The sequence below is a fragment of the Hermetia illucens genome, chromosome 3, assembly GCF_905115235.1.
Source record: "Hermetia illucens chromosome 3, iHerIll2.2.curated.20191125, whole genome shotgun sequence".
Classification (NCBI taxonomy): Eukaryota; Metazoa; Arthropoda; class Insecta; order Diptera; family Stratiomyidae; genus Hermetia; species Hermetia illucens.
Window position 1 is genome coordinate 163,225,390 of NC_051851.1, and position 26,052 is coordinate 163,251,441.

The 26,052-nt window shown below is 42.7% G+C and overlaps 1 protein-coding gene across 2 annotated transcripts in view; it reads right to left on the reverse strand.

Annotated features, from left to right (window-relative positions):
• Nucleotides 1-1,187: 1,187 nt before the first annotated feature.
• Nucleotides 1,188-26,052, reverse strand: part of LOC119651029 (laccase-2) — a 78,110-nt gene continuing 53,245 nt past the window's right edge. For both annotated transcript variants that reach the window (XM_038054341.1, XM_038054340.1), the window contains exons 2-5: nt 20,788-20,955; nt 3,742-3,914; nt 1,686-3,671; nt 1,188-1,554 (exon numbers count right to left, since the gene is read on the reverse strand). In XM_038054341.1, coding sequence (XP_037910269.1) covers nt 1,213-1,554; nt 1,686-3,671; nt 3,742-3,914; nt 20,788-20,866 — 2,580 coding nt within the window. In that variant the 5' untranslated portion in view covers nt 20,867-20,955 and the 3' untranslated portion in view covers nt 1,188-1,212. The remainder of the gene's footprint in view (nt 1,555-1,685; nt 3,672-3,741; nt 3,915-20,787; nt 20,956-26,052) is intronic.

Here is a 26,052-nt window from a genome sequence, read left to right on the forward strand (position 1 = left end):
ACTATCTCGAACAGCCAGGTTTTAACGCTGGTTTACACCTCCGGCCCTAGTTTGCCGACAGCGCCAGCGCCACATGTAGGTAACTCCTGGCCACGTCACTGAAGGCTTTCGTGGTTTGATACCTGGCAGCTGGCTGCTGCTTACCGTTCTCCAGATGTTGCCTAGCATCCGACCACTTGCACACTCTGCTCCGCTTGTGTTTTTATTCGACCCCGTCTTGAAATCAATTGCGTTTCAGAGCGGTGGTCTTCGCCTTCTGCTTGTCTGCCAGACGTTTACTGTACTGGTATTTAACGAGGTCATTTTCATACTGTAGGGCAAGATGTAGACCGATCCTTGGCGGTAAACAAATGTCAAAATTGCCATATCAACTATAGATTTGGCTGCATACCTCTGCACGCGAACAGGCAATAGCCAACGAAAGATACTTCGGAGAAGACATTGGGAGAAAGGCTACCAGGGTCCCAGATGGAATCTCGGAGATGATAGGGGCCCAAATTGCAGGGTCGAGTCGGGAAGTAGACTTACTGTCCTGTACGGCTTAGGATGCCAGCGACTTACACGCCAGCACCATATCGGAGGAGAAGGGTGATACTTTGACAGTGGAGATGAGCTCCAAATACCATCAGAGCCAACGGCCAACACTTAGATTACTCAGACAAACCTCCACCATACAAGAGCTGGATCTGCAGTGATTGGAAAACAGCATTGGAATAGTGCTATCTCAAAAACCCTGGGTGTACCGGAGATAAATTTGTGGCCTGCAAGGGGGAAGTATACAGGTAATTTGGCACTTTTTTTTTCGGGGACTCTGTGGTGATCCAAGTCTCATTTTTGCTTTAAGTCGCAGTGATATGGTCCAATCTGTTTTACAAGTCACCTGACCTGCATGGACAGAGGCACTCTTGGAGAAGGAAGCAGGTGAATTCTATATTTAATGAGGTCCCAGTGGATATTCCGATGAAAAAAAGCGTACTGTACCATTTAAGGCGTACGGAGGGGACACAGAATGCAAGAGTGTAGCAAGGTCATGGGACGAGTCTTAGAAGGGTCGCTAGCTGTAGAGACTTATTCTCAACGTTAAGTTGTGGCTTAAGCCAAAACACGGAGAGACCATGATCGCGAGAAGAAACCTCAACTAAGCGCTGGGAAAGAGTAAAAAACAAAATAAACACAAATCCTTACAGGGTATAAATAATTTCATAATTTATTTTATAAATATATCACAATCAAAAGACTCAATAAGCCTAAATATAAAATATTAATAGAATAATTAGCTAATGATGCACTCTTCACAGTAGTGGGCATATAATTTGAACATTTAGGAAAATCCTTAGGCACAGGTACCATTTGTGAATGATCACCAACTTTCAGAATCAGTGCCATTCCTATTTCTGCATGAAATTCAATGTGGCAATGGAATAGCCAATATCCTGGGTTATCAGCTTTGAAGCGTATAATAGTATAGCCGCCATCAGGGATAGTTACTGTGTCCTTAATTGGAGGATGCTTAAGATTACGATGAAGCTGGCCATTGTTATCCAAGTCTTTGATCTGAAATTGTTACATAGTAAGAGGATTTGATGAAGGATAGCAGTATAAACAAACATATTCCAATATAGATCCTACCAGGACTGGGTCTCCCCAGCCCACTCGAAGGATTCCTAGGTATTAAATTATCTTACCTGATCGATAGTCACTTCCTTGCCAATGCGATCCATTCCAATCACTCGAAAAGCATAACCGTGCAAATGAAAAGGATGATTTGCATCGAAAGTGTGTCCTTCATCCACAAGCACCATTTCAACCACAGAATTCAGGGGAATCTGCAAGACATGATGACACTCGCAAAACTCTTTGGTGCAGTCAATTCCCTTCTCCTTTAGGCTAGTTTCGTTGCAAAATGTCGATTCATCGATTTCATCACGAGCAGGTAGCAAAGGGACAGGTGGAATTTTCAAACTGATTCGATTCAACTGAGGTGCATAGACAGGACGACTGACATTATTGATCCCATATAGGGGTGGATAATAGAAGAGTGAATGGTCGATATTGTAGAAGTCATAGTAGATGTAAAATTTGAAGTCGGGTTCCTCTTGCTTCAACCACTCCTCATCCTCAGCCAAGGCACTCACTTCAGCCATGGTCAAAGAATCCACATGTCCTGGTCCTTTGTTAAGCGAATTCAATTCCAAACCTTCAACAGGAAAATCATAGTCGGTGGAAGCACTAGGCTCAACATCTGGCGCACCCTCATATCGCACGATAGCCACTTGACGAGCTCTTTCAAATCTTTCATCGCAATCCATCAATCCCTTGAATCTCATCCAATAGTTTCCGATTTTTTGGCTTGCATTCAGGACGAAATCGAAACGTTCTCCCGCATAGGCAACAAATGATTTCACCTCCACAGGCTCCAAGTCGTATCCATCTGATTGAATGACCAGCAAAGTGTGATTGTCTACCGAAATTTGAATTGGACAATTCAGGAAGCCAGTGTTAATAGTCCTGAAACGATATCTGTAGCCTTGGGTTACGTTGAACACTTCAAATGGGACAGTACGGAGGCGGTCTGTTATGTTTTCCGCTCCAACATTGGGAAACTCTTCGGTCATCCTCATGACGGATTCTCGCGGAGGAATAGCATTTTCACTATAAGTGGTTGGTTCCACATCGGCTTCAGTTAAATTGTCATCTATGGGATCCACGATAACCTTGTTTTTATTCAGGAACCTGCCTTTTCCGTTCACTAGTATATTCACTGGTTTATTGTCACCAATAGAGTGGTGATGATTTGTAAACATAGTAATTCCGTTTGTATGTATCCAGTCTTGGGTTATTATAATATGTTCAGTCAAATCGAAGTCATAAAGAGGCAGATGTGGGTCGTCTGGCTTTCGGATTATGAACGCTCCAAAGCATCCATCTCCCCGCTGTAACCCTACATGCGAATGCCAGAAATGGGTTCCTGAGTTGTCAGCTTGAAACATATATCGAAAAGTAGTGTAGGGTATTATCGGACACTGGGTCAAATTAGGCACTCCATCCATATAGGGGGTGGCTTTCTGAAGTAACCCATGCCAATGGATTGTATTACTGTCACCCAGCAATCCATTCGTCACATCCACTATAATTGTGTCATTCAAACACACTTCCAGCGCTGGCCCAGGCATATTCCTGTTCACGACAAGGACACTTTTTCGGACTCCATCTCCGGTTACGCAATGAGGCCTCATGCAGTCTGTACCATTCAACGGGCAATCATAGCATGCTTTGCTGAGTGTCTCATACCACTCCACCTGAAATTTATATTCGCAGGTCATAGGAGGAGCTCCTGCTTCACATTTCCTTTTACACGGATGGTTCTCATATGTGTCAAAAGTCAGATCGGATCTAGGGGCTGGATTAAAACCCAAGGATTTCTCTTCTTTGCAATACTGACAACAGTCTTTAGTGTACACATCTTGTGGAAGACAATTTGGTAGTTCTGGACAAGTCTTTTTAAAGGTGGATATCACTGGGGCGCTATTTTCCAGGACACACTCAAATAACATACATTTATCCTCATTGTGCCACGTATCACCTACACTATATATCTTGTCTAGATAAAGGCATTTCGTTTTTACACATAGTCCGCAGCACTTTCCTGGTATACTCTGCAATTCGTATCCCTGCAAAAAATGATTTTAAATATTTTTAATTATATATGTGACTTGATTTGTTAAAGCAAATAATATTCACCTTCCGACATTTTCTCCGGCATTCCTCCCTTATTTCTTCAGTTTGAGCATTGCCGTCCTCATCAGAGTTGCAAATGTAACTAAAGCAAGGATCTTCGGTCCTCAAAACTTGTCCGATTTTAATTTGAGTAGTGGTTCCATTTATTTCTATTTCGCATTTTAAATTATCTGAAACTAAAGAGAAACGTGTCTTAGATATCAAGATGTGAGGGGTTGCTTTGAGCAGCTCATTTAGCACTGTGTTGGCCCGTTTGCTTGCCACAGAGTCCAAAAGTTTGATTGTCGTCTGAAAGACAAGAGCAGCAGAACCATGGGAAAATAGCACCTCCCCACTCTACCCTACAAGCGGAACCAGCAACCTCAGGGTTTTTCCTTCTTTCTATAACTCCGACAATACATATTGTAGGTCATCCCAAATAGACGAGTGAATTCCACCCTTCACCCTTCCCAACAGAACACAATTCACGTCTACCGAGGGACTGCCAAGACCGAAGCTCTGCCTGGACACTTAGTCGGTCTGGTTACTACCTTCTATGTTCCTATGATCGGGAAAGGAGAAGAGGATGATTTTGAATGTGTCATCCAGACTGTTTAGGGCATCTCTGTACTGCCCAACCAGCCTTGGGGAGTACAAAACTGAACAGACTGACAAAGTGACTTTCTTATCAACGAAGTCTAAAGAGATCGCCCAGTTTCCCGAACCGAATGCTAGGCGTCGAACCTTAGCACATAAAAAGGAGGCAGGTGACAAGTTGCCACTTAGTATACACAGTGATATCTTCAAAACCCCTACGATTTGGCTCTTGATTATGCAGACGAATATGTCCTTACCGTCTCCTCAGACCATCTTTGATCCGTTTGTAAAGAATATCTTGTTGCAACTCCGAAACACTTCGCCGGCCTTTCACTCAATCCTGGCTTTATAGATATAGTTGAAGCTGGACTCATGTGTAACGTAGTCCGTTAAGAACATTTATAGCCCCCGAAGTATTTCGTCTTACGCACCAATTTAGCCGTAGGGCTACGCTGCTCAGCACGAGTTCACGAAGTCTGACAGCACTGCCCGATCCAACATATTTATCCCCTTGAGGGGAGGAGGCAAAATCAACCGCCAGACATAACTATTGAGCTCCAATAGCCGCTAGACATGTGATTCTCTGGATACTACAAAAGAAAGACCAGCCATGGCCATCTAAAAAACCTAACTTCATTTTCTCACGAGAATCTTTTTTTCTGTTTGTTAACAGAGGTGTAAAAATCTTAGAGTGACACGTTCGTTCCAGCTCAGCCATCTTTCGTTGGAGCTCGAGGGGGCGGATAAGAAATTCGCACCCATTAGAAACCACCCCCCAGTTTCTCTCCATGGAATCACCATTTTGGTATTACCTCATGAGGTGAGTTTGTTCTTAGATACTCGTGCGTCTTTTCCTTTCTGCTCCCCCCCCCCCCCCCTCTTTCTTCTTTCAGCAGCCCGTTCCGTATTTTTACAATTCTTGAGGAAACCATAACACAGATTTCTTTCGACCTCAGCATCTCCGCAGCTATATTCTCTGGACTCACGCTCCTTTCCAGCGCTTTATATTGAACTATAAAGGGAACTGAGATAGTCAAACGACCATCCTGAGTGGCCGTAGATGACCTAGAGGGAAAAGCTATCTCAAAAACTTAAAAACTTAGCGAAGTTGACCGTGAAGATCCGTTCCCAAAAACACTGAAGCTACATCCAGGCGCTCTTTTGACATGTGCCTGCTAGCTAGAGAGAGGATTCACTCTTCTTTGTCTGAAATCCGTGAACGACTGGGAAAGCATCATTGAGGACCGCCGGAAGCCGGAAAGCTAATCGCATGTAAAGTATTGGGGACGGCCGGGCATAGCACCTCGCTATATTCCCCCGCTTCCAACCTAATGTTTGCAGACCATTAGCTTCTTCCACGCCACTAGAGAAAAAGGATCAGTAACGCTCGTCGAAATCTAGAAAGAATTATCATTCACATAAAGGCAGACCATCCTGGGTGGCCGTAGACGACCTAGAGGGAAGAGCTATCGCAAAACTTAAAAGAAATTGGCTAAATTGACCGTGAAGGTCTGCCCGCAAATATTGAGGCCCCCACAGTAGTCAGTCTGTCTCCTGTCGATCGTCGCTAACGGGTTTCCATCAAGCCTCTGATAAAACCGGCTTGCGCACTTGCGACTTCACTGTTTTTCACTGTTCCTCATAAAGAAATTCTTGTAAGCGTGGACACCTATATAAGCCTTCTTGAGCCTCAGTTCTTTGTGCAGTTTCTAATTTAATTTAAAAGTAACAATCTTTGTCTATTTAGCCATGGCAGGATGGATATCTTTGTTTTGGTGATAAACAACATCAGCTCCGTTTTGGTTGGATTTGTGTCGAGTCTACATCTTCCAGGCGACAGGTACACCTTTCGAACTCTCCCTCCCCAATCCCAATCATTAATGAAGGAAACATCTCAGATATCACTAAATTGTCGGCATCCGCCACCACCTTTACCCCACTCCTGTCTACTTTCTGTACAATTTAGTGCATCACTATCAACTAGAGGGCCCGCTACCTTAGGGCCAGTCCAAGTTAAGTAGCTCTTTTCCAGATCAGATTGAATTACCCTGATTCTTACCATGGATACTACCCGTTACGTCCAATTCAATTGTGGTTAAAGCCATCAATAGAATTTGGTACTCACATTGTGGATGCTCCCCCCATATTCATGACGGCCGTTCAGTCGTGTTAATTACTTCGTGAAGAGCGGTCTCTATAAATTTGTCTTTGAGATAGGCGTGCTGAGATTGCCCTCTAGGGTCTTCAACACAAAAGAAGTGAGGCTGATTCGCCTTGGGTCCATTGGGGACTCATGGCCACGTTTGTCCCCACGCTGGCTCACATGTTGGTTTGAAGCAATACTTTTCGTGGGCCCTTCCGCGCAATCTTATAGGAGAAGATATCAAAAAGGGTTAGAAAATTGGAATCATAAGACCAGGTGAGTATATGAAGACAACTTTTTTAAGGGCAGGCTAAATGGCTCCCAAGTACAGCCTATGTGACTGTGGTTTCGTTCTTTTTCTTGGAACTTTTCAGGAAGTCTGCAGCCGAGTCTGCACTTTTTCTGCTCATATGATGTGGGTCTCCAGATGGTTTATTGGGTCTGAGAAGCAACAGAAACAAACCTTTGCTTTTTCCACTGAGCCGCCTAACCCCGATTACAACCCTTAAGGTACTTCCCGATGTGTTTATATCCGCCTCTGCACAGTGCTATTTTAAAAAGTCCATGTTGGCGTGAGCGCTTTGGGTATTATTTTCTACCTGCCGAGGTTTCGGCCCCCTTCCTCAAAGTGAGCTCCAGGGCAATTTGTTTTTTGGAAGCTTCTAGGTTTCCTGGTTTCCACCTCTTAATTTCCCGAACTCTCTTGCAGTCACCTACATTGACTGTGTTATCGTCAAAGGAGTAATTTTATGACTTTCCTTCGATTCTTTCTCTCTTCCGAGGATTCACTCTACAGAAGTCTTCTTGATTGCTCGATGTTGCTTTTGTCTTTAGTGAATTTGGACAACTCAACATTTTTGGTTCCAAGCAAAATAAAGACTGCCTCTTATAAGTTATGCACGATATTGACCTCCATTCCCACCTTTTTTGACGTTTATAGAGCTCCCTTGGCTGATATCTCTTATCGCCTTAGATATTGAAGAAGATCTCATAATCGTTGAGCCTCCCTTAAGTAAACCAAATATCGCCGTGAGAAGCCGCATGTGATCCCATATGTGTGGGTACGGTAGTTATCATTACAGTCTGTAACGAATATTGTGCTCCGTCCTGAGTTTTTGTGATGGGTATGGAAGGACAGCTCAGTGGTTAGAGCACTAGGCTGTCATACGGAAGGTCGCGGTTCAAATCTCACTGGTAGCAGTGGAATTTGCATCGTGATTTGACGTCGGATACCAGTCGACTCAGCTGTGAATGAGTACCTGAGTCGAATCAGGGTAATAATCTCGGGCGAGCGCAATGCTGACCACATTGCCTCCTACAATATACTGTAGTGTACCGTTACGGTCTTGAATGAAGTGCTCTAACACACTTCAAGGCCCTAATCCAATATGGATTGTTGCGCCAACGATTATTATTATTATTATGGAAGGACATACTGGGCTTAAATAAATTCTTTGCTAAGGTCCTTGTAGCATTAGGTAGCATCCCGTTTAGTACTTTACGAAGCTGATATTAGCTTTGATATTAGCTTCTCCAGTAAAGCATCCCCAAGCTTGCGCCAAGTTTGACTCTAGAAGGTACAATTAGCATTACAAAAGCCAACAGGGGATGCAGAAGACTGCTGAGAAGACCCAATAAGGAATCACCCTATTGCGACCTAAGTGCTTGGAACTATGGCTCCCCAGGTCCATGTAAGTGGTAAAGCCTCCCTTACTATTATTATCGGACGCATTTGGGTCGTTCTGATTTGGTTTGCTTGGTATATTCCGTACTGCAGTTTCATTTTTCCAGGCTTAGAAGAAGACCAAAGTTCTGCTCCCAAATAAGATATAAAAACAAGAATCGATTTCAAAGATGATTAATTACTGTGAACTTTGAAATCATCATAACACAGTCCAAGATAAAAAATACTACGTGTGCAGATATAATACATATTTGTATACGACAATATAAAAGAAGCTTAGCATCCTTTCTTCTTTGTTTAATCTAAACTCACGTTCTTTCAGTGATTAAAAAATCCGGCAGATAAATATTTAAACAATCAAAAGAGATTAAATAGACAAGACCATAGGAACAATATTATTTTGCATGGCCTCAATAAGATACATGAGAGATAACGCAGATAAAACGTCAGTCGTGTATCTTATTAAATATTATTGCTCAAGATAATGTAAATTCGAAACTATGATACCTCGTTATGGCGAAATTATTTAAGATGAAAGATTCAAAAATGATGTATTCAAAGTAGGTTTATGGGTGATTAAACATTTTATCTATAACCCTGTGTAGATTTAATTGTGGTACATATGCCAAATGGATTTTATGGAAGTTTCACTTCAAACTATATTATTATGTAATGAGATGAGTCTTAGATTACAGAGAATGTACAGCACAATGGATCTTTTTTCTTGAACTCAATTTCATGAAAGTGGATAGGGACTCTTTATAATCAGCTCAATGATCTTTTCCCTTTCTCCCCCCAGAGCGTAGTTTGATGTTTCCACCATCTTTGCAGTGAAGGTTTAACTAGTCATAAATAATCGACAGGACAATCCCCAAATTCAAGCCTAGCCCTGAAGTTTGCTAAAGCACCTTATTTTTGCACTGAAACAGTACCCAAGGAAGCAATAAGATCCGCATTATGATCGCTTGTTCGTGCATGGAGGTGCAAAAATCCTAGAAAGACACGTTTGTTCCATGGATCGCATCACCGCGGCTAGGTGAACCTCCGAAAATATTTCAGCACTAGCTGCCTTTTATTCATACTGTAGGTGTTCCTTAAAGCTCAGTCTGGCATCAAACATCACCCCCAGGTACTTGATAGCCGGCTTATCCGACTACTTTCTCTTTCAAAATGTTCTTTCCCCATTGTGGTGATCCCATTTATATCCTTACAGACTATAGTGATCTCCGGCCTTCTAGCCCTTATGTCGGCTTCCTTTGCTGGCTCAAGAATTTGTCGGCGATTACATCGTTCCAACACAACATTTCCTTTCTGCACCCGCTAATATGGCTAAAGTTATCTTTCAAATTGGTGAGTTCAGAGTCTGCCTTGACTTTCCTAAGAATTTCCGTCTGACCCTTCCATTCAATTGGAGAAGTGAATACCCTCCGGCCCTATCTATGTATGTCCTCTCCATTTTCGAGGTGCTACCTTTCTCCAGTTTTTCATATCCTCCTACTTTTTGTCTGACGGCTACGTGAATTTCGCCGGCTAGTTCAGCCTTCTCCCCACCTGATCCATTTTTGGGTCAATTCACAAAAAATGGATCAGGTAGGGAGAAGGCTAAACTGGCCGACGAAATTCACCCTTTTTCTTTTGAAGGCTCTCTGCCCCGTTGATTCATTTAACCATTCGCGCAGCCTCTTCCCAGGTTTCTCCTCTCTCTCTCGTTTTGAACTGGCATCACTTATGTTATTTGGTCCACTTTTCTGCCCAATGCCTTGATTCCTTTTTCATCCTGGGCCTTGGCTCTTATTATGGCCTTTAGGTTCTGGTGAATATTCCGACGTTCCTTGATGAATTCGCAAAGCCTCATGATCTTGTTACCCAGTGCTTCCTATTGGTTGCTGCATCTTACATCGCTCTGGTGGTTAAGTGTCAAAAATGCTTTTCCCTAACTAGACACTCCCCACTGGAGTTAATATTTTCTATCGTAGGGGCTTTGGCCCGCGTGGGAGGTGGCCAGCGACGAATCGAGCTTTTTCAGGAACCAAAGCAATGTCATGGTGAAAATGAAATCGTCACCCAAGTAACATAAGTGACGCCTCCTCAAAACATAGAGAGTGGTAAATTAAAAAAAAGGAATAGAGGGAAAGCGAACGATCCTTTCGGATCCAAAACGATTTCTCGCCGAAAGGGTACGCCGGAAAAAGTAACCAATATCGCAGAACAGCGGTGCTGGCCAAATGATCATCATGTTTGGCCGGACTTCGAAGCAGAACTACCCCAACCACCTAAAAATTTGGCGAAATTGACCGTGAACGTGCGCCAGGTCCACTAAAGTGCCCTCTCGATACATGCTTGGAAGCCTCTGTGTTAAATAAGTTCAGGAGTGTGGGGGGGGGGGGGGGGGGTCTTTTTAACACTTCAGAGAGTCTCATGCTACTGAGTCAACAAATGGTAATACTCCGCTTAAAGATTCCTCCGCAAAAGGGAGGTGTTTTTAAGGGAACAGACTTGAATTTGGCTCAAAACGCAGGGGATTGCGATGCAATCTAAAGATATTGATGAAGTTATGATAAAGGAAGATGTCCGCGAGGCCATATGAAAACAATGCGAGTCAATGGGTTTGCAAAAATTCGCAAGCAAAAGGGCTCAGGAAGGTGTATCGAGGCATGGTGCTCAAACTGCTGACGATTGGTCAAGTGGAAAAGCAGGTGACCTCAAGCGGTGCTGCAGACGTCATTAATTTGACCATATAGTGGTGGCATGCATCTGTGACTGCAATAGATCGAAAAGTTGCAAAAAATATGGGGAGAAGGTCACATATTCAAGGAGTACAATGCAAGATTTGCAGAGGATATGAAAACGCTGACTGTCAGGTACTGTAGGTTGCAGTAGATGCCGAGTATTTACCAGAGCCTTGGGCATAATGAGAAAATGATAAAAATGGTACAAATCAGACTCAACTGTTTTAGGGTAGCGCATAACCTACAGACATCTATTAGAAAGGAGTCCAAGCCGCGATAATTAGCAAGCCTGATTGGAGCAACAACAACGGGGCTGGGCTAAGGGCATAACTATACGGGTACATGGAAATCAAGCCAGCCAACAAATGTTGACGATCCGGAAGTGGGATTCGTTAGTGCAATAAAGCTGGCATTTATATATGCAGCGGTTACGTTTCAATATGCGCGACGATGACGCAACACAAGGGAATGTTAGGTGTGTTGGCTTTGAATGCAATTTTTCAGAATCCCTATGGATTGGACAGTCAAAAACTAACAACATGGGCAATTTTTTGATCGAAGACGTTGCAAAGCTAAACATGATGCTTACCAGAAATGACAGAAATGTACCCACTTATCGAGGAAGAGACAAGGACTTAATAGTCGATTTGGGATATATGAGTGTTACATCTTCGAGGAGTATGGTCTCAACTTACTCCGGATCGAAAACGAGCCCTGCAGCAGAACACGCTCCCGCGAATGAGGAGCTGAAAATTAGGGTTTTTCCCTGACAGCGTTTGAAGAGGATATGTTTGTAGAAATGCTATTGGAAGACCTCAATATCGATGCTAACGCTTAAGAAAATAGAATTAAAAAAACAAGACACATGCTTGGCCAGCGAAAGCTCTCCAGCAGCGGGTGAAACAATTGATAAAACGGAAAAATAACGGAGTTCTGGGCTAGACACTTTTGAGTAAAACGACTATACCAGCATTCTAATTCATAAAAGAGACCGTTAAAATTATAAATAAATTTTGTCTTCATTATCACTGAGTACATCTTTGTATGTTCTGTATCCTGCCAAATTATGGGGATATGCATCTACAGCGATCACTACGAAGACAGCATACACAAAGCCGGGGCAAACACCAGACTGGTCAACAAAACTATTCAACGAGCAAACATTCATAGATCCTTCTAAAGCAAGCGTTCCCACTAAAAGGGCTCTCCATATCATGGAATCCATCGCTAAAGCATGCAATGTGTTTATCCCTACAAGATGCATATTCTCCAGTAGAAAACCTAACTATTGGTGAAATTGTGATCTAGTGAGCCTTCGATCAACCTGCCTCCGAACCTAGCTAACGGTTCAGAAGATACTAAGTAGGTTTGATCAGAAGCAAAAGGACCAGGTATGTAAAGAAGTCCGCAAAAATATCAAACTGGTCAACCAGCAGATCAAGAGGGAATGTTTTAAGGAGCTCTGCACGAAGGCATGGGGCGACCCAGATGCGAGTCATCCCCGCAGATCACATGCTCTACTCGTCTGTTGAAAATCATTCAGGGGTTATTCTCCCGGCTAAAGGGGGGCACTGACACCTTTTAGAAATCCCTGTAGTAACCACAGACGAGCTATTATTGCCTATTCTGCTGCAGATCTGCCCATCTTCGGTGCTGGATCGAGTAACGGATAAGGTCAGTAAACGAAGAATTCCTATGCGAAGGCATTTTTTTCTACAGCATGAGTGTGGCAGATGAAAGCACTGCTGTCTAACGCTGGTAAACCTTCAAGTAAGTCACCCTCCTGATAGAGCATTATTAATAAATTTCTGGGTTTCTTGGATTTTTCTTTACATCTAATTAAAACGGCAACAAGATTCTATTATTTTCATCAACTTCGCTGGTGTTTCTGAAAACGTGATATAGTGTAGACATATGTTTACTCATAAAACAAAAAAATTGTTCTTGAAGCATTCATGACAACTAAACTTCCCATATGTCTAAATATGTATTCTGTCACTCAAATCCAGACCAGGTGTAAAAAATGGTAATCATTTATAATGTTTCAGCTGCACAAATTATCAACAGACATGGTGATGGTATCGCTGAACTTGAGCAACAAATGCATAAATGCGATTTGATGGTAGCGCTGTCAATATAAGTGGCCATACTGACAGGTAACACAGGTGATAATAACATGTGACTAGGTATCAGTAAAAAATTTCACACTTAATTTTGGAGTTTAATTGCAATTTTACGGTATGAATCCGACAATGTGATTTCGAATTGTTAATTATTGAATATATTCTCCATCTTTATCTTTTTCTCATTTGTTCTCTTGTGTTGTAGACAACTGTTTAATTTCTTTACCGGAAATTGATCGACAACGGGTAGCTTCCTCCAAACTACAATTGTTAACTTTCAATGTAAATATATATTTCGGGAGTAACTTACCCCCTTCATCAGTACAAAGCTGCCTTTACCGGGCTAAGTTAATAATAATCGATGGCGTAATAATCCAATTTGAAGATCGTAACTGGACGCTAGGGGACAATGTAGTCAAGCATAGTTAATAGCCTCGTTGAAAGATATTTTGGAACAAAACGGAAAAGGAATTTCCTGCCCCTCTTCCTAATAGTTGATTGCAGTTAAAAATGAGTGCATTTCACTGATATCTTATTGGTGGGAATGTCGAGGAATGAAACAAAAAATGAAAATCAGCTGTTGGCTTTTCTGTCAAGGAAAAAAAAAACGTTTACTAGACTACTCGCGAGATGTTTGAAAGTTTTTCTGTCCGACATACTCGTATTTCGATTCATATTTAACAAGACATCTTCTTTTTCTTCAGCCTTTGTCCCGTTCACAAGCGGGGTCTGTTCGCCGTGATCGGTTTCACCATTTTGTTTTATCAAAAGCTTGATCTGGATGCAATTGCGATGCATGAAATAGATAAGTTGAGGAGATTCCCGTGGAAATGACATGTACATCAAAGGGAACACCAGTTCAAAAACAAACTAGGCGAATGAATTCAGTTGAATTAACTTGATGTGTGACAGCCAAAATTTCAGAAGGAAGGCTAGATGGCAAAACTATGAAAAGATCATAGAGGGTTGGACGAAGTTGAAAATAATGAAGGGAAAGGAATTATGAACACATAATTGAGCCGATATGGTGTTCCTATGGCGACGCTTGTTACAGGTCACATCTAACCGATAGCATCCACGGCTTCATTCATTTCTAGTAGCAATCTATAATCTGGTGTCTTCCCCTAGACCCTAACCCACATTTCCATTTAAATAAATCCAATTTGTACATAATAATAATTCCCTGATATTGCAAGCTGCACGTTCACTAGGCAAAAATGAACGTTGACCTTTTTGCTTTTTGCAGGCTGCATATTATATTCGCTGTGGCGAAAATACTATATGTATTATAATGAGAAAAATTCTATGTAATTTTTGCTTTTGCTGCTGCAAACTTTGAATTTGATGTTCAAGGTCGCGGCAATGAAAGCAAAAATTAGTGGAGCCTGGACGGGCTAAGTAAAGCGAGATATTGTACTTACTTTAGCACCATCCGGCTGGGGAAACCCGTTTTCAGGGCAATCGCTGGTGTGAGCATGGTGGATTTTGGGGTGGACACAGAAAGAGGCAAAGGAAGTGAGAAGTAAGTTTTCCCTGCTGGGTGGCAGGAGGTTGGAAGTCAGAATAGTCTAATAGTCTAAAACGAAGGTCATAAGCCTGCGATATTGAGTCTCGCCTCCATTTCTCACCATTTATTTGATTATTCAATTAGCCCTGCGCGAGGTGGTGCTTCAAGGCTGGCACAATTACGTTTTGAAGGATTTGTCCCTGCGAACCTAACCCTTAGAGAACTGCAACCACTTTCTCGAGACGCCAAATTTCCTTGATTTCCCGAACCAGTGGCTCATAGTTCACCTTATTCCCCACGTATTTCCATTCAATATTGTTATTATGGTGGATAGCAACATCAATGATATACGCGCAGCGACCCCTCTTGCCAACTAACAGTACGTCAGGTTTGTTGTATCGTGAAATCTCAGCAGAGTCTTCGGTCGAACGGTGAAGGAGAGTCCATCGGCGAGTAATAAAACTGTTATCTGCAGTGCGGTATGGTGTTGTTGATGCCGCGGTCTCGACTCTTGCTCACCAGTTGCCGTGATGACCTAAATCGAACACGTTCCCTGATGATGGCCGGGATTGTGTCGCTACGTGTAGTGGTACTGCTTTAAGACCCGTTGCACAGTCACATGTGCGAATTGCGGGAAGCACTCGAAGAATCTCTAGTGCAACAAGGGGTGGTAAGATGTTGTACCTGCCCCGTCGTTATTTCGTAATAGGAACGGATGATCCGCTGCCTACGCGAACCTGAAGTGGTCGCCACACTTTGTGACGAAACAGCTGCTGCAGGCGGAGCATTTCTCACCATAATAAGGCTGAATGTCGCGTCGCGGAATGGTATCATCGATTTGCTGTCCATCTATCCATCATTTGTTTTTCTTAACAAAGTGAAAATTCTTAAAAGATACTGTACTGAATACGCCATTATGAGTGGTTTCTTCCGCTGCAGCCCTGCGTGAAAGAGGAGATGGCGTTCCAGTTTTATATACTCGTTATCTTTTTAGTCAAGATAGCAACCGACGTCATTCCCAAGAAAACAAACGCTTTACCACCTAACGCGCCCTTGTTTGTAGATCGCATTCAGTTTTGCGCTTACATGAGAAATGAAGTCTCTTTCCCCAAAGCGAGACTACATAGAGCAAGATATATGTCGCAATCGCAGCCGTCCTATATTCGGAATCACTCGTGAGGGATGCGTTTTACACAGACGGTTTAAAACTGAGTTTCCTGTTTATCATCATTCCAGCACATTTGATGGCTGGAATGAAAATGATGATATGATTCCTTCTTCTAATGTGAACATAATTTCTCTTACGGTGCTTGGTACGCCCAACGCACTCTAAACAGACCTTAACAGCACTAATTACTCCGCGAGACTATAACTCATGATGACCCGCGACTAGAACCAATGCTATATCGATGAGGTAACCTACTACCGTTGCCCCCTCCACAATCGGAGATTAAATACTTCACAATACATAATGCTCCATAGTAGTAGGTCCAGTACGGAGCCCTGTGGAATACCCGCTTTCTTTCTAATAAATATTTGTCGAGATAGGTGGGAACCCTGACCATTGCCAAATACTCAAGTAGAAAGCTCTAACTGGTTGAAATGAATTCATTTCTTATGTCCAGAATTATGTCAATATTTGCTGGTACTGTCCTTTCCATGAATCGCGGTTTCAGCCAATTCAGTGACCAATTTGATAGCATCACTGGTTACCCTGGCTGGTTACCCATACTGGTGACCTAAAAATTCTCCTCGGTGTTCAACAACTGTAATCTATTTTAAATCATCGGCTCTTACATATCCCCATAGTATCTAGAAGACATAGAGAACATAAGTATCCATAGGGGAAAGGCTCAACTGAAGGTTTACCAGCTTTAGGCAGGGGTGCCTGTTTCAGCCATGCTGCTCCTCAGACGTGCACGCTTCAAACAATGCAGCGATTTCTGAAATTCCTTGGTGTGTTTAAAAGCCTAATTGCTTGTTCTGTAGCTTGCTTCTGGTTATTGCAGGAAATACCATCATATTATGAGATATCTGAAAGGTGTGAGCAGTCTTTCTAGCTGGGGGAGGGGTCGCGGAATGATTTTTAACAAGAGAGAAGCATGTTTAGATTAGTTGCCGTTGCAGATGCTTGTAAAATCTTTGTAGAACTTAAAGGCATAGTTTTTATTTTAGAAAATAAGTACTTATTTCGGGAGCTACATATTCTCTTCTTCAGTGCTTAGCTACCAAACCTCTGACAGGAGTTCTTAGGTTTTTATAGAAAATATATAATAATTACATAGGTCAATTTATTATTTATCATTAAACCACTTGCTAAGGATCGTTTAATGATTAGTGTCCAGGTAGCTCAGTGGTTAGAGCACTAGGATATCGTATGGAAGGTCGCGGTTCAAACCCCACTGGTGGCAGTGCCTTTACTCGACGCCGGACGCCAGTCTACTCAGCTGTGAATGAGGACCTGAGTCAAATGAGGGCAATAATCACAGACGAGCGCAACGCTGATCACATTGCCTCCTACAGTGTACTGTAATCCTGTAGTATACCGATACCAGAAAGAAGATGAAGTGCACTAACACATTTTACGGCTCTAATCCAACTGGATGGAGTGATGCGATTGTTAGTAGTATGGGCAATCATTTTGATGAGCCTAGGGGGGCAGTTTCCTTCATCGGTGTTAAGTCGCTTTTCCGGGTCGTTCCTCATTATTTCTAGGCTCTACCATGCGTCCAATGTTCAAGCCTTATTTACATGTCGCACTGGTTCCAGGCTATCTGCAGTTACTGCACCCTATCGAAGAGGCACATTCAGTAAAAGTAGACACCCTGGAATCAGTGCGACGTGCAAATAAGGCTCATACATTGGACGCAATATTTGCATAAACTTTCTAACAATGTTGCTTAAAGTACTAATGCTTTTGCCAAATATACCGTGCACCAGTGCAGGACTGATGCATGGTATAGTTGGCAAAAGTCAGGTATTAGATTGGGACAAACCCCCTCTTCCGAAAAATGCTTACATCACCCTCTCAATCGTGGCACTAGAGCCATTACTTTTCTACGGGAACGATCGAGGTGGTATTTCCTTTGTTATTGTTTTCAGTTTTAACTTCGCGTTTCAGAACAGCAATATTTCTTCATTTAATTTTGCTTGACCAAATCAATTCAGGTGGTCATTTTGGTCATCTCGAACTTCAGGGTTCATCACAAGAACTAGCGTAATTTTAACTGCTGAGAAAACAAATTGTTGTGGTTTACGACGAGCAGAACCGTTTATCATCGCTGATGTAAGAAAACCTCAAAGACGCAATAGCTTCGTCGACATTGGCCGTAGTCATACTCACTATGATCTGGTTCAGATTCTGCTCAAGCTGATCTTGAACCGTCGCTAGAGGCTACCTTGGGACCATTGATAAGCTCAACAGAATGTTTCATTGCTCTTGGGTGTCATCATCATCTTCAAAGACGCAACAACCAGTATCCGGTCTAGACCTGCCTTAGTAAGGAACTCTGGACATCAGATCAGGAATTTGATAAAATAAAATGGCGAAACCGATCACGACGAGTCGCTTGTGAACGGGACAAAAGCTGAAGAGAAAGAAGACTTTGGCTTGAAGGTACTGTCGGATTGGTACGGTGTTTTATAGTTGCACTGCAATAATACTTGCATGGGCATGATATCCGTATTGTTAGCCACAGTCGATTCATCATCTTCATCAACGACGCAACCACCGGTATCCGCTCTAGGGCTGCCTTAATAAGGAACTCCAGACACCCCGATTTTGCACTGAGGTCCACCAATTCGATATCCCTAAAATCTGTGTAGCGTCCTGACCTCCGCCATCGCTCCATTTCAGACAGGGTTTGCCTCGTCTTCATTTTCTACCATATTGCCTTATTGACTTTTCGGACAGGATCATCCTGGATTTTATCCACAAACAGACGGTCGTGGTATCACTCATAGATTTCATCGTTATAGAGTGCGGAATCGTCCATCCCCATGAAGGGGGCCAAAAATTCTTGGGAGGATTCTTCTCTCGAACATGACCAAGAATTCACAATTTTTCTTGATAAGAACCCAGGTTTCCGAGAAATACATAAGAACTGGCAAGATCATTGTCTTCTAGAGTAAGAGCTTTGACCCTACAGTGAGACGTTTCAAGTAAAACAGTTTTTGTAAGCTGAAACAGGCTCTGTTGGTAGCCACCAACCGTGCGCGGATTTCATTGTTATGGCTGTTATCAGTTGTGATTTTCGACCCTAGGTAGGAACATTTTTTAACGGTCTCGAGGTTGTAGTTGTGATTTTCGACCGTAGGTAGGAAAATTTTTTAACGGTGTCGAGGTTATAGTCATCATCATCATCAACGGCGCAATAACCGGTATCCGGTCTAGGCCTGCCTTAATAAGGAACTCCAGACATCCCGGTTTTGCCCCGAGGTCCACCAATTCGATATTCCTAAAAGCTGTCTGGCGTCCTGACCTACGCCATCGCTCCATCTTAGGCAGGATCTGCTTCGTCTTCGTTTTCTATCATAGATATTGCCCTTACAGATTTCCCGCACTGAACCAACCTCATCCATACGGATTAAGTGACCCGCCCACCATAACCTATTGAGCCGGATTTTATCCACAACCGGACGGTCATGGTATCGCTTATAGATTTCGTCGTTATGCAGGCTACGGAATCGTCCATCCTTATGCAGGGGGCCAAAAATTCTTCGGAGGACTCTTTTCTCGAACGCCGCCAAGAGTTCGCAATTCTTCTTGCTAAGAACCCAAGTCTCCGAGGAATATATGAGGGACTGGCAAGATCATTGTCTTGTAAAGTAAAAACTTTGACCCTATGGTGAGACGTTTTGGGCGGAACAGTTTTTGTAAGCTGAAATAGACTCTGTTGGCTGACAACAACCGTGCGTGGATTTCATCATCGTAACTGTTATCGGTTGTGATTTTCGACTCTAGATAGGAGAAATTATCAACGGTCTCAAAGTTGTAGTCTCCTATCTTTATTGTTGTCATTTGACCAGTGCGATCCGATGTTGTTGGTTCTTTGTTCTTTAGTGCTGACATTGCCACCATGTACTTCATCTTTTTTTTTTATTAATGAGTATTCCGAGATATCACGCCAAATGCCGCCTGCTCGATCTGGATGAGGGTAGACTGTACATCTCGGGTTGTTTTTCCCATAATGTCAGTATCATCAGCGTAGGCGTGGGTGGACTTGAAGAGGTTCGCACCCCTCGCATTTACATCTGCATCGCGAATCACCTTCTCCAGGGCCAGGTAGAAGAGGACACATGATAGGGCATCTCCTTGTCTTAGACCGTTGTCGATATTGAATGGTCCCGGGAGTGATCCTGCTGCTTTTATCTGGCCTCACACATTGGTCAGGGTTATCCTAATCAGTCTTATCAATTTCGCCGGGGTACCGAATTCTCTGATGACCGTGTACAGTTTCACCCTGGTTATGCTGTCATAGGCTGATTTCAAGTCTATGAAAAAATGATGCACAGAGAGAAAGTCTGATCTGTCGTTGACTTGCCAGGAGTGAAGTCTCTTTGGAATGGGCCGATGATGTCCTGGGCGTATGGAGCTGTCTGCCCTTGCAAGGGAGAATATCTTATAGCAAGCAACGTAATACCTCTATAGTTGCTGAACTGTGTGATATCTCTGTTTTCATGTATGGCACAGATAATGCCTCGTTGCCAACCGTCAGGCATTGTTTCGCTGTCCCAGAACTTGAGCATCAGTTGATGATCCGCTGTTGGTTTTGCTGGCTGGTAATTACAAAGACAAAGTATATATAAAGTATGGAATTTGTGCTACATTCCAAAAACAGGTGATCAACTTGGAGTGGGATGAGGGTTATTTGGACGAAGCACACGAAACAATGGCGTGGCATGCAAATCGTGCACCTGCTCTGCCAACAAAGTTATCCTGTGTTGCAGATAAATGCTATCTTCTGAAGCACTATCTTTATACCTAACGTCATAAAGTTTCACTCATCAGTTTCCAACTTAGTCTCCTTCTTCGAGAGGATCAACACTCATAGCTGCACCCATATGGCTGTACATTTACAAATATAAACAATGCATTATCTTCCCCGTCTGGAGCATTTATTTACAACCTAAGCCGGATTTCCCGAAATAACTTTCTCATGAAGATACTTTTCAAATTTCACCTTGTCCGATAGGTCGTTATATTCCCAAGTAATCTTATAAAAATCTTTATTTGCGAGTGCCATTCACATCGCCCAAGTTGCAATATTTACGTAAAGTTTACTCACCTTTATCAAGATTCGCTGCTATAATTTCCGTGAAACCGACAACAAAGCATAGACAACATATTCTTAATGCGAGTTTCATTTTGCTAATATTGGCTGTGATGGTCTGGCGGCTTAACACGTCGGCAATAGTAATTCCTCCTCACGTACAGCCCTCAATCATATAAAGATCTGAAATTTAAAATTAACATCAACATCACCATCAAAATGCACTAAAGCTGATTTTATGTTCGCATTTTGCGACCAATCATGTCCAACTGTCTTGAGGTGAATTTTAATTGAGAATCAAGTCTTACATGCAATTACTTAATGCTCGAATGGCTAAAAACTAGAGAAGATACAACAATCTGAATAAGACATAAGTACTACCGCAACCGGCCTTATAAGTGTGCCATGAATCACATGATAGGCTTATAGGTGGACAGAAATATGTACATGGAGCTGAACAAGGTTATCCATCAAGTGGTTAGGTCCACATGAATATCTTGGAAGCGACTGGAGATAATCAATAATTATCTATTGCAACATAGCCAACCTCCGCATTGAGTGAATTGCGGAAGGTTAACTGAATGATGCTTCAAACTTCAAGATAGCAGCAGGCGTCCGGTCACGAGAAGAAAATTAGCTGCACTACCTGTTCAATATGGTTCTGCCCACGGATAGGTCAAGGGGTGACAATGCACTATTAATACAGGTAAGAGCTTCAAGATACGTCGATGTTGAATGCGTCAATAACTAGGTGCAGAAATAGCAACGAACAGTACACTTACGATGGAGGAATTTTATCTATTTCTTCTATTTAATCGAAACGATTGGCCCCTGGGATACTCTCTTTCCCCAACACTTCAGCTCCATTAATTTTACGACAGTTTAAGCCCACACTATCACTTTCTCTCCACATAATAGTCTTCAGTGCATTTTCTAAGATATCGTAGATATGTATGTATTCACCAATCATCGTGTGAGCGGAATGCAGAATAAGATTTTCATACCAGCCTCAACGCAAGTTCGTTCTTATTAAGATACGTACCTTGAAATGGAGTTTCCATTCTAGCAATGCTGCGTATAAGCCTGATTATGTCCGGTACCGCTCAATAAAAACAATAATTTCAGAATAAATTACAACCGGAAAGACGGATCTTAATACGTGGGAAATCTTACGTTCAAAAATGCTTCATGCAACTCATTGGCGGCTACCAGCATTGCACTGCAAGGGCGACGATGAGTCAAGTTTTACACAAAAGCCCTATCATTGCCAAAAATAATTAAAGATTGTATAAAGAGATAAATTTGGTAGAAGCCGCAAAAACAGCTAATTGTAATATTCATAAGGGAAATGAGCTATTGAAGGACAAACAAATTGCAAGAAAGAGGAAAACTATTATCACTATGATTCGAGGGTTTTACTAGGGGTTGCCAAAAAATCTCTTCTACGGGAAGACCCTATCTAAAGCCTGACCTGTCAAGAATGTAGGTGAGTTGCAAGAAAATACCTGGTCTAATTTAAACAATGATACAAATCTGATTCCTTAGTTGTGTACTAAACATGGTTGGAAAGTATCTGTACTGCATTAGATCAAGTCAAGTTTTACTACCTAGCTAGCGAGTGCGAAGTATCGTTGCTAAACCAAATCGCCGACATTTTGGAGTACCCACCGGAATATGATAAGCACCGTGCGGTGAACGAGAAGCCTCACTGTTTTTGGATGTACAGAATAAGAGTCCATCAAGGACTTATTCCATGGCCTCGACCTCGACAATCGAAAACCATCGCAACTCCTGCGCCGAATGCATGCCGCAGCAAGGAAAAAGGTGTCTGACACTGTCCTCAAAACATTGTTTCCTAGCGCTCCTCTAGAAATTACCGATGCCTTAACAACGTCACTCTTTCTGACCGCTACCCGCTTCGTCACATTCAGGACATTATCCTTACTGGATTACATGAGAAGAAAAAAATTTCTAAACTGGAATTCGTTCGGGCTTTTTACCAGATTCCCGGCTCAAATTTTCCAGAGATTCATGGATGAGGTCCTTCGAGGATTAGATTTCTGTACGTGCTATGTGGATGACATTCTCATCGCATAGCGAAATCCAAAGAAGCATGATCAACGTTTGAGGTTAGTACCACGAAGGCCTCGGAATACTCAATCGTCGTCAATGTAGAGAAATGCGAATTTGGATTCGATTCCTCGATATCGAATATTCAGGCCACACAATTACTCAGACCGGTATCTCGCCTCCCTAACCTCGGGTTGAGGTAGTGGAAAAATTTCAAAAACCCAAAACTGTCAAGGAATTGCGGAGGTTTTTGGGAACACTAAACTTCTACCGACAGTTTTTAAGGGACGCGGCCCATCTACAAGCACCATTGATCGATTACTCGCAGAACTCGAAGAAGAGCAACAAAACCCAAATCAACTGGAATCCGGATTCGGAGAGAGAGTTCTAGGCCTGTAAATATTCTCTCTCAGACGCTACACTTCTGGGTCATTTCAAGCCTGGACTACTTTTAAGGACCACGGATGCCTCAGACATCGCAGTCGGTGCGGTCTTGCAGCAGTTTCAAAGCGGCAGGTGGCTCTCGTTGGCATACTTTCAGCGCAATTTATAAAACGCGGAAAAGCGCTATAGCATGTATGGCAGAGCACTTTTGGCAATTTTCGCTAGTGTCAAGCAATTTATACGTTTCTTAAAGGAATCAAACTCGACAATTTTCATGGATCATAAGCCCTGGGTTTTTTTGTTTTCAACAGAAGGCCGATAAAGCATCTCCTCGGCATTCTAGGAGGCAACAAAACCATATTTCTCAATTCTCAACAAGCATCAAACATAGTGCTGAAAGTCGCAATGACGTAGCGGATGTGCTGTCATGCATCGAAGCCATCGACATTCCCCAAAGTATTTAAATATCGGATTTCTTCCGGGGACAACAGCACGACCTCGAGCTTAGTAAGCTGCTGCAGTCGAGCGGAACGTCGATGAATCTGCATCTTCTCTCCAAGCCCGAGATTTAAACACTTTCACGTGGATATAGTGGAACCTCTAATCGAATCACAGGGATACAAGTAGTGCCTAACGCTAATAGACAGGTTGTCTAGGTGGCCCGACGCTGTCTTTTGGCAAGAGAAATCGGCTCAATCGGTCGTTAAAGCGTTTTATAATCACTGGATTCTGCGTTTTGGCTCAACTCAGAAGATTATTCGAGTCAGCCTTTTTAAGGGTTACTCGCAACCTTGTTCGCCTGTGAAAGGACCAGGACTACTTCATATCACCCAGCTTCGAACGACCTCGTGGAACGGTGGCACCGGCCGTTAAAGGCTGCCGAGAAAGACCCTGCTTAGGGAGGATAGGATTTAGCAAAGTTGAGTAACTCCAACTAATTGTCGAAAGCGATAGCTGGGAGTACCGCTGCGGCTCTTCCGATTTGATTTCAATTGACTGACCTCAATGCATTTCTCATATTCCCACGTTTTCAGCCAAATCGCTAACCAATTTAAAGGTTTCAATAACAAAATTGCTATTGCTTAAAAGATATATAGAGTAATAATTGGATGGTTCGCCACGAGGTTAACCAGCTTTTCCTTCGGAATGTTTCGGTCCCTATTACTCAGCAATCATTTTCACCGTTGCGTTTTCTACGAGTTCGAAGGTTTCATTAGGATTGCCTTTCGGGTTCTAAATTTTGTTTCTACATATCCTGCAGCAAATTTTCAGTAGCTTTTCCCTGATTATTCCGGGGGCCAGTATTGTCTTTCAAGTTTCTTATGGTAGTAATGATCCTGTACTAAGGGAATGACACCTGAATGATGATAAAATTAGTGCATGATATCTCTCGTATAGTCTTTGAGAAACTTATGTTCGTCTCTGAACAGGTTCCGTTCGGGACTTTCCCTTATCTTACACAACTTACACGATGTTTCTTTTTGTTTCTTTTGACCAGTAGGCATCATTTGGCATGGTACCTAGGTTAGGCAATACACTATTTCGTCAGTAGTTAGATTTTTTGTTGACAAATCTGTATTATCTCGAAACTGAATCACATTTTGTTATGTAAGAAGCTCCATCATTTTTCCTGGAGAGCATGACATCTACCTCAATTTTGGATTCATAAGTCCCCTTTGGCAATTTTTTTCCCGATTCTTCAAAATAGATGTCAAAACTTCATTTTTCTGTTCCGCCATCTCAGCTTTGTCGTATTCCTTGCCAATGTGCCCTTTATCTACAATCCCGTCCAATGTAATGGCCAATATACTTTTGCAAGCTTTCAAGGAGTATTTACACACAAGCTGGACTATATGAAGAAAATCTGGGTCCCGTTTGAAAAGGGGCTCCGATATATTGCCAAAATATTTACATAATTTTTTAAACTTTTTACTCGGCGCGTTTCAGGAGGATTTGTGCGCAGACAGAATCACCTATGTAATGTGTGTTCTGTGCTTAAGAATACACTCAAATTTTTCCTTGCCTGTCATAAAAGGCAACTAAAAGGGGTAGACATATGTGGGTTAGCAACGTGCAAATTTCATAAGGACAACCCCTCGGATTAGGACTTACCCCGAACCTATGAACCTTAACTTTCGAGAGGGGTTTATGATTCGTTTCAGGAGCTGGAATGCTCGTTATCAACGCGGTCCCTCAGAACGTGTGCTATTTCTTCTCCTCTCCTTCTGGATGCGTGCAGCGAGAGAGTCGCTGACGTCGGCCTCGAAAAAGATCACCATCTAATAGTTGATTGCCGTGGCTTGCGTATTGCGTACGCCATTCTTCACAGAGAGCTATCCCCCCTCTAAGTTGAATATCGACCGTATGATCTAGCTGTCGTTTGAAAGTGGGAGAGCTATATTGCTCATTGAGCAGCAAGGGGTGGCCATCAAAATTGTTCTTTTCTCGAGTGCTGTGCAGGTCTCCGACCGTGTCTCAAAGGACGTCATAAGATCTGGCTGGCTACGGAATCGTGGAAGCGGACCGTTCAACGGAAAGGATGAAAGCTCTGTTGATGATGAATCTGAACCTGCATGTCATCATCATCATGTCACGTTAATGATCGACTCCCCGATGAGTAGCGGAAAAAATGAAAAGAGCGCTTTAACAAGGTTCTTAACCGTATCACATCCAGTGAACTTCCGCCTCTAGTGATCGTAACATGCGGATACGGACTGTTCTTCCAAGCAAAGAGAAATCATTTCGGTGATCAATTCTTTCAAACGCGCAAACTTATTTGTCGCTCCACCAGCAGTTTCTGCAGATCTGCTACTTCAACTCATAGGG